We start from the raw sequence: 21,813 nt of genomic DNA, 5'->3' as shown, positions 1-21,813 counted from the left end.
TCAAATATCCCGAATGGTTCTTGCATACATAAGAAAACTTAAGGGAATATCTTCCCTGACGCAGTTATAGTATTATGTGCTGTGAAGGAATGATTAATCGCGTTCAAATAGGTTTCTGCTCCTCGTTCCACGAGGGATTTATTGTCCGGCGTTTAGTATTGGCGGCTGCTTTGATCGGAATTAATTATATAGCCGAGATCAAAATTATGGATGAGTCATTCGCCAGCATCTGGAATCCTTCAGCAGTTGCAAATACTTCTTCCGTCATTGAGAACATTCTGAAACTGTCCAAATATTTTGTATTTTAACTACTAAACACAAATGACACAGAGATTTGAAGAAGTGTTCTATAATCATTGATTTATTAATGAAATTACTAATATGAAAATGACTATTTTGGAATAATTTTGCGTGATATATATTATTTAATATATTCTGTAGCATGAAATTGGAAAAAGTACATGGGCTGAGCTTGAATCCATATTGCCTGCAGGTTAGCAATGAACCTTAGGCTCTGCACTGCTCTCGCTCGGCCAAAATGTAACCAACGTTACAGGTGGAGGAGGTACACATAAAACTTCAACACAGATTTTCTCGGAAACCACGGGGCTCCGCATGAAAAGCCACTAGCCAGGTACTCAGGACATGTCCCTCTACAGCATACCAAAGACTCATCAAAGTCTGTAATTAACACACCTTATAGTCACCATGTGAAACAATTTCTCTAGATCAGCACTAAATAAAATATTGACAGCTATTATCTCTGTAAAATAATACTGCTTACATTCACTAGTTTAAAATCTTCAGTACCAGAAAACTCTTACAGTCACACGTATTTATCTTTGACCTGATGGTGGTATAAAAGCCGAAAGGAAAACTTGTTTGTAAAATAACAAATACTGTAATAAAATTATTCCAACAAATCCAGTTTTATAAGACCATCATCGGATCAGTTTTCTTGGTAAAAAAGAGTAAAACATTCTTAGGGGTCAAAGGTCTTGAATACAATACCCAGACTAAAATAATACTAATGTGTGACTGATATACACTTGGTGTCGGCAGTAGTAGTCTTCTGCTGTCACCAAGGGCACATTAACATTATTTTAATCTTCGTATTGTATTCAAGTCCTTTGACCTATAATAATGTTTATTACTCTTTTTCGCAGAGAAAAAAGGATCTGATGGTGGTCTTATATAGAAACTGAAACCAGTCACCAAATAAACAACTTACATGTGATCAAGACCGTTTGAAACGTCCCCTTAGAAAAATTGTACAGGACTGAGCTTAAACTAACACACAATATTTTTAGCGCAACGCAATCTGACTTTCAAAAATCCCTACAAAAGAATGGCCCAGACTAACATTAACCTATACCTTTCACAAATCACTTACCTCACAAAAATCTTCATTACTCGAACTACTGCAATACAGCGAGCGCCACTACTGCCAGCTAAATAAAAGATTCAAACTACGGAAGGCACTAACTACTGATAGACATAGTTAGCAAGTGAAAGATTTTAATAGAGAACAAACAATGTATTTACCTTAATAATCATAATATATATAGCAGTTCATGCCATCCATTCTTACAAATTTCAAAACTCCGCCATCTCTCTCCCCACATCCACCACTGCTGGCGGCTCACCTCCAACTGCGCAACGCTACGCGCTGTTAACATCCAGCTGCCCAACACTACAATGGCAGACAACAATGCAAACTAGCCACAGATTGCACACAGCACAACCAGTGATTTTCATACAGAACGCTACGTAACGTTGCCAATAAGAAAACATAAACAGCCTACTTACATAGCCCCCATGCTCCCCACAAAAAATTTTACAAACTGTTTTGGGCACTGGTCAATACATATTTGTTAAAATTTTTTCACCATTACAATAACAAAGAAATCAAATGCACACACTTATTGATACAATGTTGGTCAAAAGCTGAAATTTTATCACAGTCCATAAAGACAGTCCTGACCATTCATCACAGTAAAACTGCCGTTTCTTTTCTCAAAGTCTGAGCAGTAAAAGACAATCCACACGGAAGTAGTGGATTTCCATGCAGTCTTGAAGAAGTAGTGTTGTCCTTCTAACAGAAAGACAGTGCTGACTCTTGACATGCTGACAGGTAATGGGCCACAACTGAGCAAACCCATAGCAGAGTCATTCGAAGTTTTGAAGAATATTGGTAGGTAGGTCATCACAGAGCAGACCCACTGTAGTCCTAGTAGAGATTATGGTATTGGTGGGCCACCAGAGCTGCAGACCCACTGCAGTCCTTATAGAAATAATGATATTGGTGAGTCATCAAAGATGCAGACCCACTGTAGTCCACGTAGAGACGGCCAGCAGCCATCTGTTGCGACTGTGCAGGTGCACATTCACCATCAAAGAGTCTTGCGGAGAATATAGCAAGTCCATGAACCACCACTTGTGCACTCACTAAGTTTTTGGAATTGTCCTTAGGACCAGCAATGCTGTTATCCAGTCCCTTGCTGAATTACTAACACACGTGAAAACACTATCACTCCCTACTTCTCACATATTGTCCATATACTATGACCAACAGAAATGTGTGCAGTGAAATGAATGCTTACAAGTTACTTAATGTGATAAACTGGTGTCAATTACAATTTTATAACATGAGAATTACAGAAATACAGAAAACATCATTAAAGAACATAACAATACAGATAACATTTGTAGTACAAGCTTTACAACAGAACAGAAATAAACATATACATCAGTGTTACAGGAATTATGACATAAGTAAATACATAAAATCAGAATAACTTTTGAAACATCAACTTTACACATGAGCATTAAAATAAAACAGAATAAATAATGTCTAACCATCTTTACAAAGAAAATAACATATTATCAGAAAAATTCTACAACATAACTCTTATTAGCTAAACACATAAAGACAGGAAAAAGACAAATACACAAGGATACATAGCGGAATAATACGAAAGGAAAGACAGGGTTCGTTTTCAGGGTAACATTTGGTACTGCAGTCCAACCCAAAACTTCATTCCATAGATCTTTCGTCTTATTTCAACCTTTGCTTCCACCAAAAAAAATCCTATCCAAGCATGCTTTCTGTATTTTTCTCGTATAACCTCTCAGTGCATTTCTTCAAATTCATCGCAACTCATTCTCTTATAGGCTACCCCCTCTTAAGCTAACTGAAATCTACTGAGCTCAGATGCTAAACTAAGGGACAAGGCAATGCAGCAGCACAAAACAATTAACACAAACATCAATGACAAAAAATTTAAATAGGCAAAGCAATTGCAATATTACAACTAATATAAGGCACTGTGCAGCAAACAAGAAAAATAAATCAGTAGTAAACTGGCTTAACAGAGTAATACAAAGTGAAATTTAGTAGCACTATGCCTGGCACACAGCCGCAGCAAATGTAATAACTTATATCTAAACATGACAAAGCTCAAGCAAAAAAAAAAATATTACACTAAAGACAACAATGCCGATAAGGGAAATGTATATTCACATATTAATGTCTATGTAATTAAAGTGGTGCGCCACAAGAAGTTATTCTACAAAACAAATTACCAAGTAGTTGTAAAGAAAATTCTGTATGCAATTCCTGTGAAGGGAAATGTGTTTTTGTGCTCCTTCGTTTTTTTTGAAGTACATCAAAGTTATTCTTTACTGGGTCTCTAGGCATAAAATATTTATATTAGTACATCTATAAAATTTTATTTCAACCAATGCTGCAGTGCAGCTAGAAACTAGATATCAAACAAAATGCGCAATCTCTCAACTAGAAAGACAATAGATGTAAAATGCCTCCCATCATTTCATTAGGCATTTTAGGAAATATCATAAATTAAGAGCTCCACAGTGTTATCATGTTTTCAAGTTTGAGGGTGTCGTATTTACGATGCTTTCTACAAAGGAATGTCAATAGCGAGGATAATGGCCCCCCTTTTTTTTTTCTACCTGTGCCTTGGAAAGGCACACACTAATGGCTTTTTTCCAGGCGACTGTCACGCAGCTGCCCACGTAATGCGTCGTGCCCACGACGGATTACGTGAAGGTCACTTAACTTTCTTGCCAAAATATTTACGACACCACTTTCCGCTACAGCGATAGTCTCATATAAAAATATTTCACAGGTCAATAATTTGCGTTACAAATCTGTAGAAACAAAATGCTATTGATATAACAATGTCCAAAAAATTTTCATTGGCATTGTAATACATTCACGCATTTACATACATTTCGTAACTCTTAAAGTACGATTCTTGGTTTCTAACAACCTTTTTCACAAACCAGAGTCCCTAACCACTACTCATTATTCCTTACCTTAGTCGTCGACACTTCTTCAATATTTCATCATAACAGATACGTAGCATACTCAAATAACTCATATAGCATCAGCTTATTGATCATAAACATACCGCAACAACGTAATACACATAGTCATCGTAATAATAACATCATAACACCTCAGTCAACTCTCAAAATCGTTGTAGCTTCCTCCAATAATTTCAAAACCTAAAAAAATTCTCTGATCATGTCAAAAGTGTCATCTGCCTCAAACGTACTTTAAAAATCGTGATCCCATACCAAATATATCATTCAAAGCTCTCATAATATCACAATGGGTCCGAAAAAATATGAACAGTTCACAAAGTACAGACAAAATACAATTTCGTAAGTGTGAAGTTACCCAACTGTGTAATTGCGTAAACATGTGTCACTGATGTAGTAAAAAAATGTTTGTCTCTCTAAGTTAAATGATCAGCTAGCTGTGTAATTTATGTGTTAGACAAATATGGTACCGATGTGTAAAGTTGTATAAACAAATACCATATTAGCTAGGGCTCCTTGTGCTTGCCACACACATGGTACACAAAGTAAGCGTGCACCCCCCTGAGGATTAATGTAATTATACCCTCAGGTGTTACAAATTACAGTAATGGAATGAAATGTATCACAGAAAACCTTTGTATCATTGTACTTCAAATATCTTTAAAAATAAATGATTTAAGTACAAAATTAATCACTCAAATACGTGTACTGTAGCGCTAAACTGTGCATCTTGTTGTAAGATAATCTCTGTGGAAGTGTCGTAGGTATCGTCCTCTGAAAGCTAAGTTCTGCAGAAGTCAATGTACTTACCTCATGATACACAAAAGTGAAATGCTTTGCGTATAGATATCTTAGTTATTACGCTTATTGCCGTGATGAGGAAAGTACTGTGCTGTAACGTATTGTTGTCCTACGGAAAAGGCTGTCTCCTTGTAGCAATAGCACAAAAGTTACTCCAAAACATGTTTTACTTTACAGAAGAATTCAGAAAAAACTGTGCAGATATAAAACAGATACACCGCAAAAGCAACATTGTAAATTGTCACTCATTAGCAGCGTCGTGATAAAATCGTGTAGCTGTCACACAAACCAACCACTGTGTCATCTGGCATTTCACAGAAAGCACCTCAAATCCAGAATCCACTCTGAACCAAACCAAAATGTTGCATGAAAATCTCATTAGCAGTACCAGTATATGTTCTAAATGTAAGCCTTATAGTCGTTACGTAATCATGCAACTAACAAGCAAGAATATACACACACAATAACATTGTGACATCCGTTCACTATCACAATGCAGTGGTAATTTCTGTTTAAATAAGTTCTCTTGGTTCTTGACTGGATATTTAACTTCAGACATTGTTGCATGTTAACAGATTCTAAGTCTGACAAAGCATACTAGTAATGTAAAGTGAAAAATTTTATAGCAAAGACTAACTCAAAAAGCAGATTATCTCTCAATAAATGATTTTACATGTCAAATGTGGTGTAAACCTTTACTCTTCCTAGTACGCAGTGTTTCAGCTTCAACGCAATTATCATGTGGTATACATCGGTAAAGAATACTGGAATTTTTCTCAATGTTAGCGTCTATGTTATTTTTCTCTGAGCCAGCCGGCACACATGGCTGCCTTGAGGTGCGAGTCATTGTCTGTTTCTTTGTTGGCACACGTCGTTATTGGGATTTGGAGGTCTAACTACTACAAATTCACCTTGCCCAGAGGGCCCAGCCCTGTTTAAATCCCGCCAGTTCTGATGCGAAATTCAGCTCTGTCATTACGATCATGTCGTCTGTCGTCATGTCGGTAGTTCCTGTAGTTTCTTTCTTGTCGGTTAAGTGGTGGAGAATTTCTCTCTGAATTATCACTGCACGGTGGACCGTTGCGTCTGAAGTTATTCTGTCTCCCGTGATAATAATAGTTCTGGTTGCCAAATTGTCTGTTTCTGTGATTGTCTCTGTCATATTCATTATTACGGAAATGTGATCTTTCTCTGTAACTATCACTCTGGCAGTGGTTGTCATACGGGTGGTGTCTGTTTCGGTCACGATTTCTGTTGTAAGAATAGACTTGTCGTGTCCAGTTATTGTTTCTTTCATCGCGGAATTGCGACGGATGTGACCTGTAATTGTTGTGTTCCTGTTTTCGCGTTCCGCGATTGTCAGTGTCAATTTCCAGTTCTTGTAAGAGCCCCTGAAAAGCTTCAATGTCGTCTTTGCAACGTCCTGCCAAAATAATATGCCATAAATGTTCAGGTAATTTGATTAAGCAAATGCGGATGAGTTCTGAGGGGCTGTATGGGTTTGACAGGTACTGATTCTTGTGCAACATGTCTTCAAAATATTTCACAAGACTGGAAAATTCAGATTGTTCGAAATGTTTCATCATTATGATGCTATGTTTTACTCGGTCTTGTGTGGCTTGAGATCAATATGCTGAGAGGAAGGCATGGTAAAATTCTCCTTCACTGTGGTAATCGTGAATGACAGGTCGTATTCTTACAGCTGGTTCATTCTCTAAGTAGCCACACATGAATTCTAATCTGTGTTCTAATGACCAGTTGGGAGGAAAACAATGAGAGAATTGATGGAGCCACGCTTGTGGATGAATGTCGTTGGCAGAATTCTTAAACGTTTTCAATTTACGTGTAGTAATGAACAGCTTATAGTCAAAATCATAGTGTCGGCGAGTAGCATATCGGTCATTGTTACGTCGTGTCGGCGGTTCCATCTCAAAATTCGGTGCACCTTGCCAATTTCTTTCATAATTTCCGAAATGCCCTGTGTTATTATTTTGTGGCTTTTCCGTATTTCTAAGTTCCTCTTCCCGTGTTGGAGCGCGAGTGTCCTCTGAAATATGAAATTTTTGTATTACTTGTGCCAACTGATCTTGTACTTCCCGGATTTCTCTTTTGTATTACGTATTAATTTGATTCTGATTTTGTTTAAATTTCTTAATTTGTTCATACTCTTCTGTGTCAGTGATGGCTACAGGTCTTGTGTCATTCATATCATCATCTACCTTTGCAGATAAGTTAGTGAACTGATCCGAAAGTTCGGCTACTTTCTCCGATAGTGTACTTATTTCCTCAGTGTGTTTTTCTGAACCAAGTTTCAGAGTGTCCATTTGTGTTGAAATCGTATCTACTGTGGCCTTTAAGTTTTCTTGAGTTTTTGCAAGTTGCGTAACCGAATCGGTAGATGCAACTAAGTCAATTTTAGCTTGCAAGGTGTCGTGATTTTCATGAACAATAGTTTGCAGTTCTTTTATGGCTGCTTCATGATTCTGTAATGCATTTTCATGACGCAAAAAAATAGGTTGGAAATGCTCACAAATTTGTGTTTTTACGTCATTACAGACTTTTTGACATTTCAATTCGATGTTATGTAACTCAGTAGTTAAATCTTCACGTGTTTGTTCAAGCGTGGTGTCTAACTTTTGAAGATTTTGTTCCATTGTGTCTAACTTTTTAAGATTTTGTTCCACTATGTCTAACTTTTGAAGATTTTGTTCCATTGTCTCTAACTGTTGCTGTGTTTGTCTCTGGTGTTGTTCCATTGTCTCTAACTTTTGAAGATTTTGTTCCATTGTGTCTAACTTTTGAAGCTTTTGCTGTGTTTGTCTCTGATTTTGTTCCATTGTGTCTAACATTTGAAGCTTTTGTCCCATTTGTTGCATTAATTGTAATAACAATGCACTGGTGTCTGAAACATGTTCCTCAGTGCTATTCGGCAATGCATTTGAACCGGCAATATTCGCAGTTTGAAAAGCAGAAAATGTGTCTTGACTTATTTGAGAAAAGGGTGAGGACGCAAAACCTGAATCTACAGTATTTGCAAGATTGTGTCCTGTCATTTCGGATTCCTGAGGCAAGCTGTTGCCGACCGATCGATCGATAATGCTTCCCTGTTCACTAATTGTTTCACTGTCTACACCATTGTTTGCAGCCTGCTCCATTTCCCTATGTACAATTACCAAATTACTACTTTGAATATTTGTTAATTCATTACATGGTGGCGTTAACACACTGCTTTCGTCTTCACTGTTATTTCTCAGTTTACTTTGGAGCCTAGTATTACGTTTTTCACACGCCATTATTGTCACAATATTTCACACGATAACACAGAAAAACACAATTTGAAGAGCAAAAATAGGGGAACACATTAACATAGCACTGAAAATAATATCTAGTTAATTGCAAGCGCAGCTGCGAAATACTTGGTGCAAATCTACATGCATGCCACAACTGTTTTACCGTACAAGAATGAAAAACTACAACTACAAAGGAAATTCTCTCTACAACAACGCGCTAGCAATAAACAATAGCTACACTAATTACACAAACTACAAGAAAAAAATCAGAAGATTCCAGTGAGGTATCCTCGGCTAAGGGTTGACAAATGAAACGTCCCCTTAGAACATTGTACAGGACTGAGCTTACCAGTGAGGTATCCTCGGCTAAGGGTTGACAAATGAAACGTCCCCTTAGAACATTGTACAGGACTGAGCTTAAACTAACACACAATATTTTTAGCGCAACGCAATCTGACTTTCAAAAATCCCTACAAAAGAATGGCCCAGACTAACATTAACCTATACCTTTCACAAATCACTTACCTCACAAAAATCTTCATTACTCGAACTACTGCAATACAGCGAGCGCCACTACTGCCAGCTAAATAAAAGATTCAAACTACGGAAGGCACTAACTACTGATAGGCATAGTTAGCAAATGAAAGATTTTAATAGAGAACAAACAATGTATTTACCTTAATAATCATAATATACATAGCAGTTCATGCCATCCAGTCTTACAAATTTCAAAATTCCGCCATCTCTCTCACCACATCCACCACTGCTGGCGGCTCACCTCCAACTGCGCAACGCTACGCGCTGTTAACATCCAGCTGCCCAACACTACAATGGCAGACAACAATGCAAACTAGCCACAGACTGCACACAGCACAGACAGTGATTTTAATACAGAGCGCTACGTAACGTTGCCAATAAGAAAACATAGACAGCCTACTTACACGTTTTTATTGAAATAATTTTACTATAGTTTTATCGATCACAATTTTCCATGGACAACGGCGCAGAAAATTCTTAATAAATATTGTTGATCATCACATGAGTACCATGCGTTTTTTCATTCATAATGTATGAAACATTCCATTAAGAACCAAAGAAGAGTCAATTAATCCAATATTAATTTTTTGTGGATCACGTGTGATCTACACCACTAGTATGGTGGCTCAGCGTATTTGGTCAGAAGGCTGGCAGCCCCCTGTAGTACAAAAACTGAGTGAAGTATTCAACGATGAGCTTGAAGGGGTGTCCTGTGATGCCCGTGCAGGCCAAATGACGAGAAAAATGATGCTACCCATCTTTGACTAGTAATCAAATCATCCACGGTCTCAGGTTAGCCGTTTCCACCCGAACCCACACGATCGTGCAGGTTCGGTTTTTATTTTTTCATTACAAACTGAAACTCTTGCCTTGCTTCCAACCGATCTGCGACGATCGTGCAGGTTTTGCGCTACGCATTTCTCATGCCATTCGGCGCCAACAGATTGCAGCACATGTTGTTTAAGTTGATCGAGAAGTGAGCATTATGTCGGCGCCTGGTTATTAGCTCATGATTAAGTTAAATTGAATTGTTTCGCCGATTTGCTAGCACGATTGTGCGGGTTAGGTGTTGACTGTGTAACTCATCCTCGAGTGGGTGTTGTTGATTGTGTCATTGGCCTCTCTACATCTCTGTTTTTCATACAGTTTTGAATGGAAAAGTTTTTATGGGCATTCTTGTTATTGTAAGCAGGTTTATCAGACAATCAAATCCGTTCTCTATTAGAGGATTCGGATTTGAGTGGCATTTCGTCAGATGAAGACGACGAGTTTGTTCCTTCTCCTTCAAATATTCCGCAGGCAGACGACTCGTCTGATGATGATTTGAGTGCCGAGGAAGTTCCTGAAGAGCGCAGGAGTTCACACAGTGTCACAGAAGGTGTCAGGCCACTGCTTTTTCGGAGATCAAATTTTGTTCAGAAGTTTCATCCACCAAACATTAATTACAGTGCTGTTGAGGTCACTGACAAAGAGGTGCGATCTGAGATACCTATTTCGTGTATCATTCCCATTTTCTTACTAAAATATCTTGTTTTTAATTCTAGAGTCCTTCACCAACTGAAACTCCTGATGAATAGTTCGGTGAATATTTCAGCGAAAAGTTTTTTGAAGAGGCAGCGAAATATACAAATATGTATAGTGTTGCAAAGATAGGGAAATCCCCACGGACTGCAGCTCATGAACTGAAGGTGTTTTTTGGGATAAATTTAAAGATAGGGTGCATAAGGTATCCTAGGCTACCCATGTACTGGAAGAAATCTATTTCTTTATCAGCTATTAGTGACACCATGTCTAGAGACCGGTTCCTTGCACTCAGGAATAATGTGCACTTTGTTGATACTATAAAACCACCTGAAGAGGCTAAAACTAATAGACTGTGTAAAGTTCAGCCATTGATTGACACAGTAAGAGGAAGATGTCACAGTTTGCCTCGTAGCTTTAACTACTACAGTATTGATGAGCAAATGATCCCTTTTACTGGGCGTTGCAAACTGAAGCAATATGTTAAAAGGCCTGTTGGTCTTAAAAGCTTTATCATGACCACAGCATCTGGTATAGTGTTGGATTTTGAAATTTATCATGGGGCTACTACACCTCTGGGTGATAAGTCATTAGGATTAGGCCCTTCTGTTATTTTACGACTAACACAGTTTTGTTTATTTTGGTAGGTACTTTTCCACAATTCCTCTCTTAGCAAAAGCTTAAGGAGAAAGGAATTAAGGCTACTGGCACAATAATGGTAAACAGAATTAAGAATGTTAATTTGAAAGAGGGAAGAATGAAAAGAGGAGAGTGTCATTCATATGTTAGAGCAGATGAAGCTGTAGTAATTACTGAGTGGCAGGACAGTCAGAGGGTCGTGATAGCATCCACTTGTACTGGCATTGAGCCAAAATGTAAAGTTCAAAGGTGGTGTAAGCAGTACAATACCAATATGGGTGGCGTAGATATTCATGACCAGCAGGTTGAATGTTACCGAACGTGGTTCAGAACCAGAAAATGGACACTAAAGTGCTTGCTGCATTTCATAGACCTCTCAGTTGTGAACTGCTGGTTTCTCTACAGAGATCACTGTCGTGAAAACCAAACTGCTAAAAAGAACATTATGGATGTGTTGAAATTTAGAATGTCTCTAGCTGAGGCTCTTCTGTCATGTCCAGACAGAAAGAGGAGAGCTGAAGAGTTTGAAACACCGTTAGATAATACGTTAAGTACCTCCACAAAGGCAAAATTTTACAAAACCCATCCGAAACCAGGTTTGGACAAGCGATATGATGGGTATGATTACTAACCGACAGTGGATTATATTTTGTCACCACAAACATGTCAGTATGAGCGCTGCAGTTCCAGAAGAAAGACAAAGTGCATAAAATGCAATCAGTACTTATGTCTTGCAAAAGGAAAGGATTGTTTCAAATTATTGCACGAAAAGTGAAGCAGTCTGAACCATGACTTCGTGTTACAAAATAAGTAAAAAAATTATTATTAATTTATTTGCCACAGAATATGATTTGCAATCTATGTAACATTTTTTATAATAACTAATAAATAAAAGTAATGAAAGAATAATTTTTTATTCATAAGTGTTCCTCAGGTAACTTATAATATCAAACAAATAGCATGAAGTCAGAGAATAATTTTGGTGAAATAAAACGTGACCCTCACGATTGTGCCGGCCGCGGTGACCGAGCGGTTCTAGGCGCTTCAGTCGGGAACCGCGCGACTGCTACGGTCGCAGGTTCGAATTCTGCCTCGGGCATGGTTGTGTGTGATGTTCTTAGGTTAGTTAGGTTTAAGTTAGTTCTAAGTTCTAGGGGACTGATGACCTCAGATGTTAAGTCTCATAATGCTGAGAGCCATTTTGAACCTCACGATGGTGCTAGTTGTTTCCCCACAACATTTTTTATGGAAGAGTTTTTTATTATTTTCCCCAGTGTCTACTATGCACAAGTGTACAGAGAATTCAACTTTATTCACAATTTTCAAGAAAAGAAAAGAAAGATGTTCAGGGTGGAAAGGGTTAGAAACCCGCCACTGCTTAAATTTTGCATACAGAAAATCAGCAACAGCAGGCTAAGACTTCCGGCATTCGAAGTTACCCTCATTCTCCCAATGGCCTTGCCCCTAAAAGTCTAAGGAATCAGCAATGGTCAACCACATGATGTGTGTCCACACAACATGTGGCTTGTAATTCAAAAAGTGTTATGATGGTCTCCCTATTACCAAAGGATTTACAACTAGTCGCCCATTAGTAGTATATTGATGAGAGTTCTGGACCAAAGGGCATATTGGATTAAAAATTCCAGAATGCAAACCAAGATTTTAATTTCGCAGTATCCACCAACCAAACCTCATCTGCCTACACTGAAAAAACTAAATTCGAATTTTTTCATTAGAAAATTTACAAACTCAATAAATTATATTCTTTTTAAGTAAGAATCATGAAACCTCATCTGCCTATACTGAAAAAACAAATTCTCATTTTCTAATTAAAAAATTTACAAATCTAATCAATTTTACTGTTTATCAGTATGACCCATGAAATCTCTTATAGGTAAGAAAATCACTTCACTTTACTTTCAGCTACCGAGTTTCGGGTACTTTTTATTTTGTCTACTTTTTTCCTTTTTAAATTCTAGCTACTTTTGCACAGATATAGTAAATTTTTTCCTCCATAAATGGAAGCTGAAATTAAATTGTGTGCTACAAACAAACAAAATATTCTGTAAGAGAACTGTTTGGAAATAAAGCAAAACAAACCAATGAGAGATTATAGTTACTTACAGAAAATTTGAATAATAACAATTTTGTTACAAATATTGGAGATATTATCTATACAAAGGGAGATAATAAATTAAAAGAATTTAAGTCTATTACAGAACCATTTTGCAATGATGTTATAAAGATAACAGATTTTATAGATTGTAAAGGAGTAATTAAAAATGGAAAATTTCTTGTAAAAAAGGAAACATAAGGTGGTTTTAACCGTATTTAAATATCTAGATTTTCTAAATTTAATTTCGCAAGACCTAGAGTTAAAGCAAAAATTCCATATTTATTAAAGTCCAATACACAAACAGTTAAAGATACTAAACAAATTATTAATAAGGACATAAAAATTATAAAATAAAAATATAAAAACCTGTTGCTATTTCTTATAAAACAGAATTAGGAGATATTAAATTAACTACACTTTTAATAGAATTACCAGAAATTTTGGAAGAGCTTTTTATACAGTTAATAGGTAACTAGTTAAAACCAAAAGCAGATCAAACAAATTTAACTAATATTTTTCCTTCTTTTTCGTTGTCTGTTATAGTTTTTATTTGGACTCCTGTTAAGTTTTTCATATTTTTACTACCCCAATAGACATATTGCAAGACTTTATTGTAAATAAGACCATAACTATTTTGTAGTGTGTCTGTTAATTGTTGCCACATTTTAGATAATGGAAGAGAATAATAAGGAGCTTTCTCGAAATATTTGCAGTTATTTGTTATTGGTTCTAAATGCCAATCTGTTAATGGATCGAATTCATGTTCTTTTTGGAAATATGGCTTAATATGGTTACAGATTGTTGCTTCTAGCCTTGTAATTCAATTTTCTTTCACTATTTTTGAAGCAAATATTTTCTTCAACCTACTGTCTGGACAATTTGAGAAATTTGTAATATGGTTACCAAATTGTTTGTGAACTCCAGGACTGGATAAGTGGCAAGTTTTTTGTTAACTCCAGAACTCGATAATTGGCAAATAAATTTAGTGTATATTTTTACTTTAGAATTACAATTAATCCAAGTTAAACGGTCTTTTCCAACAGAATGATCGTTGTTTACTATTGAATTACATTCTTTTTTATATTCTCTTTCTTTTTGAAAGCTAATAACCAATCCAATAAATAATAGTGTTCGTTTCTAAGCTCTTCCAAAATTTCTGTTAATTCCCTTAAAAGTTACTTTTGAATACATTACAGGAAAGGCAGTGATCAATGTCTTACAAATATTTATTATTTAAAACAGTCTTGATCACGATTTATTTATCAATGTGACCGGTTTCGACCACTACTGTGGTCATCTTCAGACCATTGAGTAGGAACCTCTATCTGTCGGAGAATCACTACTGAGCTGTTTCGCGAAAAGATCGGCTTCTTGTGTGGAAGGATTCCCATTTGAGTTTCCGGAGCGATTTCGCAATAATTATTTTAGATAACTTGTTTCTAGATGGAACAGCAATCTACTGCAAATTATCACTTGATTGTTTCATTAAGTGTTCATTAAGTGTTATTTGTGTTTTGATCGAACCTACCAGTAATAAATGTAGTAGCATACCTCTGATTTTCTTCGATGGCTTCCTTTAATCCGACTTGCTGGGGATCACAAACACTCAAGCAGTACTCAATAATGCATCGCACAGGTGTGCTGCACGCGGTAACCTTGACAGACGATGTCCACTTTCCTAAAATTCTCCCATTAAACTGAGGTCGAGCATTCGCCTTCTCTACAACGGACCTTACGTGCTCGTCCCATTTCATATCGCTTTACATCGTTGCGCCAAGATACTTAAGCAGCATACCACTTATCCTATATTCGAACACTGCACGACTGTTTTTCCTAACAAACCGAATCAACTTACATTTTTCTATATTTGGAGCAAGCTGCCAATCATTACTGCAAAGAGAAATCATATATCCTCCTACAGTCTCTCAACGACGACACTTATTCTCACACTACAGCGTCACCAGCTAACTGTCAAAAAGTTGCTGGTCATCCTATCCGTCAGGTAGTTTATATGTACAGAGAATTGGAGAGGCCGTATCACACTTCGGTGAGTCACTCCTTGACTAACGGGTGTATTGGGGTTCGAAGCACCGTCTTCCGCCCAGATCTCGGTTTTCCATGCCTTGCATGAATGAATTAAAGGTTGTGATCTCTCTGGTGTTCTATTTGTGACCGATTAAAGGTGTGCTCCTTGGGGTTCAATGGAAACCATAGCTCGGCAAAACACCTGAAAGCACACTGTTAACCGATTAAAAACTGTTTGCTGAAGGACACAGCCGATATAGTCCTCCATATGTAAGCCTGAATTACGAACGTAACGATATCGTAGTTGGCGGGACGTTAAACCCTAAACTTAATTCCTTCCTTCACTTTTCCTTTTCTCAAAATTTCGCTCGTCCATTTAGAATTGGAGTACTATTTGCGGTATTAGCGAGTGTGCTATCCTGTGTCGTGTCTGTTCCAGATGGCGATGGAGAGAGTGAACAAGTTCGAGCTGCTCCCCCGCACGCCTAGCATGGGGCGCCTGTTCGAGTCTTTTTGTTCGCCACGTGCCGCCACGCACAGCTACTGCGTCGCCCTCTTCTCCTACATCATGGGACACGACCTGCCGCAACTGGACCAGGTGACCGCCGCCCTCAGTATCTAAGTTCTCTATAAGCGATAGTATTCACACTGTCTCTGACGTCGATCAGTTGTAGAATTTTGGAACACGTATTATGTTCGAGTATAATGACTTTTCTGGAGACTAGAAATCTACTCTGTAGGAATCAACATACACTCCTGGAAATTGAAATAAGAACACCGTGAATTCATTGTCCCAGGAAGGGGAAACTTTATTGACACATTCCTGGGGTCAGATACATCACATGATCACACTGACAGAACCACAGGCACATAAATACAGGCAACAGATCATGCACAATGTCGGCACTAGTACAGTGTATATCCACCTTTCGCAGCAATGCAGGCTGCTATTCTCCCATGGAGACGATCGTAGAGATGCTGGATGTAGTCCTGTGGAACGGCTTGCCATGCCATTTCCACCTGGCGCCTCAGTTGGACCAGCGTTCGTGCTGGACGTGCAGACCGCGTGAGACGACGCTTCATCCAGTCCCAAACATGCTCAATGGGGGACAGATCCGGAGATCTTGCTGGCCAGGGTAGTTGACTTACACTTTCTAGAGCACGTTGGGTGGCACGGGATACATGCGGACGTGCATTGTCCTGTTGGAACAGCAAGTTCCCTTGCCGGTCTAGGAATGGTAAAACGATGGGTTCGATGACGGTTTGGATGTACCGTGCACTATTCAGTGTCCCCTCGACGATCACCAGTGGTGTACGGCCAGTGTAGGAGATCGCTCCCCACACCATGATGCCAGGTGTTGGCCCTGTGTGCCTCGGTCGTATGCAGTCCTGATTGTGGCGCTCACCTGCACGGCGCCAAACACGCATACGACCATCATTGGCACCAAGGCAGAAGCGACTCTCATCGCTGAAGACGACACGTCTCCATTCGTCCCTCCATTCACGCCTGCCGCGACACCACTGGAGGCGGGCTGCACGATGTTGGGGCGTGAGCGGAAGACGGCCTAACGGTGTGCGGGACCGTAGCCCAGCTTCATGGAGACGGTTGCGAATGGTCCCCGCCGATACCCCAGGAGCAACAGTGTCCCTAATTTGCTGGGAAGTGGCGGTGCGGTCCCCTACGGCACTGCGTAGGATCCTACGGTCTTGGCGTGCATCCGTGCGTCGCTGCGGTCCGGTCCCAGGTCGACGGGCACGTGCACCTTCCGCCGACCACTGGCGACAACATCGATGTACTGTGGAGACCTCACGCCCCACGTGTTGAGCAATTCGGCGGTACGTCCACCCGGCCTCCTGCATGCCCACTATACGCCCTCGCTCAAAGTCCGTCAACTGCACATACGGTTCACGTCCACGCTGTCGCGGCATGCTACCAGTGTTAAAGACTGCGATGGAGCTCCGTATGCCACGGCAAACTGGCTGACACTGACGGCGGCGGTGCACAAATGCTGCGCAGCTAGCGCCATTCGACGGCCAACACCGCGGTTCCTGGTGTGTCCGCTGTGCCGTGCGTGTGATCATTGCTTGTACAGCCCTCTCGCAGTGTCCGGAGCAAGTATGGTGGGTCTGACACACCGGTGTCAATGTGTTCTTTTTTCCATTTCCAGGAGTGTAGGTTTCGAAAAAGACGGTCGTTTGAAACCCAGCTCGCGCTGTTCGTCCACGAGACTCAGAGGGCCATAGACACGGGTTCACTGGTAGATGCCGCGTTTCTTGACTTCCGCAAGGCGTTCGATACAGTTCCCCACAGTCGTTTAATGAACAAAGTAAGAGCATATGGACTATCAGACCAATTGTGTGATTGGATTGAGGAGTTCCTAGATAACAGGACGCAGCATGTCATTCTCAATGGAGAGAAGTCTTCCGAAGTAAGAGTGATTTCAGGTGTGCCGCAGGGGAGTGTCGTAGGACCGTTGCTATTCACAATATACATAAATGACCTTGTGGATGGCATCGGAAGTTCACTGAGGCTTTTTGCAGATGATGCTGTGGTGTATCGAGAGGTTGTAACAATGGAAAATTGTACTGAAATGCAGGAGGATCTGCAGCGAATTGACGCATGGTGCAGTGAATGGCAATTGAATCTCAATGTAGACAAGTGTAATGTGCTGCGAATACATAGAAAGATAGATCCCTTATCATTTAGCTACAAAATAGCACGTCAGCGACTGGAAGCAGTTAATTCCATAAATTATCTGGGAGTACGCATTAGGAGTGATTTAAAATGGAATGATCATATAAAGTTGATCGTCGGTAAAGCAGATGCCAGACTGAGATTAATTGGAAGAATCCTAAGGAAATGCAATCCGAAAACAAAGGAAGTAGGTTACAGTACGCTTGTTCGACCACTGCTGGAATACTGCTCAGCGGTGTGGGATCCGTACCAGATAGGGTTGATAGAAGATATAGAGAGGATCCAGCGGAGAGCAGCGCGCTTCGTTACAGGATCATTTCGTAATCGCGAAAGCGTTACGGAGATGATAGATAAACTCCAGTGGAAGACTCTGCAGGAGAGACGCTCAGTAGCTCGGTACGGGCTTTTGTCAAAATTTCGTGAACATACCTTCACCGAAGAGTCAAGCAGTATATTGCTCCCTCCTACGTATATCTCGCTAAGAGACCATGAGGATAAAATCAGAGAGATTAGAGCCCACACAGAGGCATACCGACAATCCGTCTTTCCACGAACAATACGAGACTGGAATAGAAGGGAGAACCGATAGAGGTACTCCGCCACACACCGTCAGGTGGCTTGCGGAGTATGGATGTAGATGTAGATGTAAATGTATTTAAACGTCAGTTTTCGCTAATAGGCACGATATTGTTTCGCTGCTTCTGAAGATGTTATTTGGCACATCTTCGTTTTTCACTTTAGTTACACACGCAAGCAGTAACTCAGTATGGACGTGAACTACACTGACAAAATTTCTGGGGGTGTTCAGGCATATATCCCGAGCATAGTTACGCCCTACCAAAACAACGATTCGTTAGCACAGGTAGCATCGGTAGGGAAAGAAACATTAACGCATGTGTGAGAACGATACTGGGAGCCAACGACTTCTAGTTGTTTTTTGTTTGTCTGTTTTCTGCATAGTTAGAACCGCACATCGTTCAGTGTTAGTCCGTTGTGTATTTTATATCCTTACAAAAAGTAAATTGCACTTATATGTAATAGAGCTTTGTTGATCGCATAACTCCTTCGCTTTTATGCAACCAAAGTCATTACTTTTGATGCAAGTACAGTTTACATGCACAAACATAAAAGAATCAATATAGTTATTGTTGATATTTAGTAGTCAACAGAATGTTCTTCACCATAATCGAAGCAAAGAGTTCCTTGTTATTATTGTTAAGTGAACAATTCGTGTTTCATATAAGCTCGACGAAGTACTGAAACGATGTTTGATGTGCACCTTTCAGTAGTGCATGCGAGGGCATGTTCAAAAATATAATCCTAAAAACGAATTGTTCTTACTATCTGTTCTGAGCTTACATTTACCTCCACATACGTATTTTGCTAGCCACTTCACGCCAACATTAACATGACTGTCCTGTTCCATTCGCATGTATAGAGAGCTGCAACAGACTGCCTTCATTCCTCGTCGTGCGCCTGTATTCCATACGTCATCCTCGTGGGTCATAAGCGAGGAATACGATGGACCCAATGCAGGTGTTACACATTCTGTTTCTTCTCTAAATTTGCTCTAGAGAGTTTGTATACCGTCAGTTTTCTTGTATAATTTCCAATTTAAATTAGCAATTCTCCACTACACCTCCATCTAAGGTCTACTGTCCTGCTGTGACTCTAGCAAAGCGTCTCTGAATTCGTTCGATGGATGCTATCATATCTTCGTGATAAGGATTCCAAACGCAGGGTAGCTAATCTACAATTTCTCACATCAGCACTTTGTGGGATAATACGCCTTGTTTGCAAATTGAATCGTTTTCAAAAACTTTTCGAAGAAATTTATGTTTCCCATTAGCCTTACCTACAAATTTGTTTTACCAGTTCATCACGTATCGCATCTTTTGCCAATATTACCCGCAGATGGTTATATGACATGATAATCTGTAGGAGCTTAGCACTAACGGTATAATCGGGTTACATCTGGATATTTCTCTTTGTTGCAGACATTATCTTGCATTTTTACGCATTTGGAAAGTGTTGCTATACAGAGCAACAAATACGTGTTCTCGGTTATCCAGAGACGATGTTTTCGGTTCCAGTCTCATGTGCGTAGCGGTCTAAACTTCCAGCTACAAGTATTCAAAGCAACTCGAAACATAGTTCTTCTATTTTCAACGCTACACGTCCTACTAACTATCTCAGATGACTGCGAACCAATAACTACTCGTTGCACTATTCAGTGTTCCTTGAATCGTGTGATTCCAGAATTTCCCCTCTTTCATGGAGATTTAGCAGATATATCAATTGACATCATATGTAGACAAATCGAGAAAACAATAGAAAGATCTAAGACACAATTTGATTTTCTGTATCCCATACATCTTGGTTATTCCCCTTTAGGAGAGCATGTGATCTTGAACCAATTACAGCTTGATTTCTTTTTCTGCTTTTTCTTTCTTCCCAAAACCTCTTCATTAATTCACCGCGTTTTTCCTTCCTTTCGTCTTCTATTTCTTTCGCTGAGCCTTTTTCTACTTCCTTGTTTTTTGTTTTGCTTCTCAACTGTTTTCTGTCCTCAGTTTCTTCTTCCGAGATTTTCAGTTGTTGCAGGTCTTGTTGTGTTTCTTTATCCAACTGGTCTTTAATTTTCTTGCATTAACGTTGTTCAAAAGCTTGTTAGTAAGTCCGTTTTCATCCAGCCTACTTAGATCTCCGTAAAACTGTAGGCTTCTTTTCCTAAATTCTTATGTGATGTTGTATACGTGTCCACAGAATTCTTAAGTTAAATCTCGGAGGACAGCACTGTAGATTTTTCTAAGAATTTTGCACTCTTGTTTCCGTTGTCATGAATTTTTGTCATCCCTCTAGTTTTTGTGGTATCTCCTGTATACAACGTTTGTGGTAAAACGGCTGAGCTGCAGTCTCGTGCTTTAGTATTACATGATGTTGGTTTTTTGTTGTAGAGTGTCCTATTAGTTTCTGCGCATTTGGCAGTTTGAATACTATTTCTGTCTTGGGGATTTTATTCAGTCGCGTAGGTTAGATGGTTTCTCCTAAGTACCTGAAGCGAGTGACGTGCTATGTTTATCCACAGTGTGTTTTCAGTCGGAGATTTCCGGCTGATTTGGTTCAACAAACTGAGTTTCTTCGTAGGAAATTTGGAACACGGTTTTACAGGGTATTTGCAGATTTTTATGTAGTTTATCTAGTGCTGGTTTGATTTCATCTCCGTCCTTCATTAATATAGCCAGGTATCTGCAGAGGTCAAGCATTTCACCATTACTTTCTCCTTTCTCTTTTCCTATCTAGACACATTTGATATGTTTTCTCCGTTCTCTAATTTTTCCAGTACCATGTTGAACAGCCGGCCGGAGTGGCCGAGCGGTTCTAGGCGCTACAGTGTGGAACCGCGGGACCGCTACGGTCGCAGGTTCGAATCCTGCCTCGGTCATGGATATGTGTGATGTCCTTAGCTTAGTTAGGTTTAAGTAGTTCTAAGTTCTAGGGGACTGATGACCAGAGAAGTTAAGTCCCATAGTGCTCAGAGCCATTTGAACCATGTTGAACAAGGCGATAAGCCGTCTCCTTATCAAACTCACGTGTGAATTTCGAATGAGTCTGAGATGTCTCCAATGAATTTCACTTTTTAAGTACTTCCAGATAAGGTCTCCTTGACGATGACTTTGGTCTTTCTTTGGAACTTCTAATTCTTCTAGGCTATTGAACAGCTTTTGTCACTCAGTAGAATCGTAAGCATTTCTGAAATCCACAAACGTGACTATATTGTTCCGGCATCGTCTGACGTGTAGTATTGTTTCAATGTGCCACATTTGTTCAATACACGA

At 39.4% G+C, this 21,813-nt stretch overlaps 1 protein-coding gene across 1 annotated transcript in view; it reads left to right on the top strand.

Annotated features, from left to right (window-relative positions):
* The window catches only part of LOC126188732 (lipase 3-like), a 148,657-nt gene that overhangs the window by 109,069 nt on the left and 17,775 nt on the right, over nt 1-21,813 (top strand). Inside the window, exon 5 of the mRNA XM_049930340.1 lies at nt 15,719-15,877. Within this exon, the coding sequence (XP_049786297.1) occupies nt 15,719-15,877 (159 nt within the window). The remainder of the gene's footprint in view (nt 1-15,718; nt 15,878-21,813) is intronic.

Source organism: Schistocerca cancellata, chromosome 5 (assembly GCF_023864275.1).
Source record: "Schistocerca cancellata isolate TAMUIC-IGC-003103 chromosome 5, iqSchCanc2.1, whole genome shotgun sequence".
NCBI lineage: Eukaryota > Metazoa > Arthropoda > Insecta > Orthoptera > Acrididae > Schistocerca > Schistocerca cancellata.
This window is presented reverse-complemented; position numbering and strand designations above follow the sequence as displayed.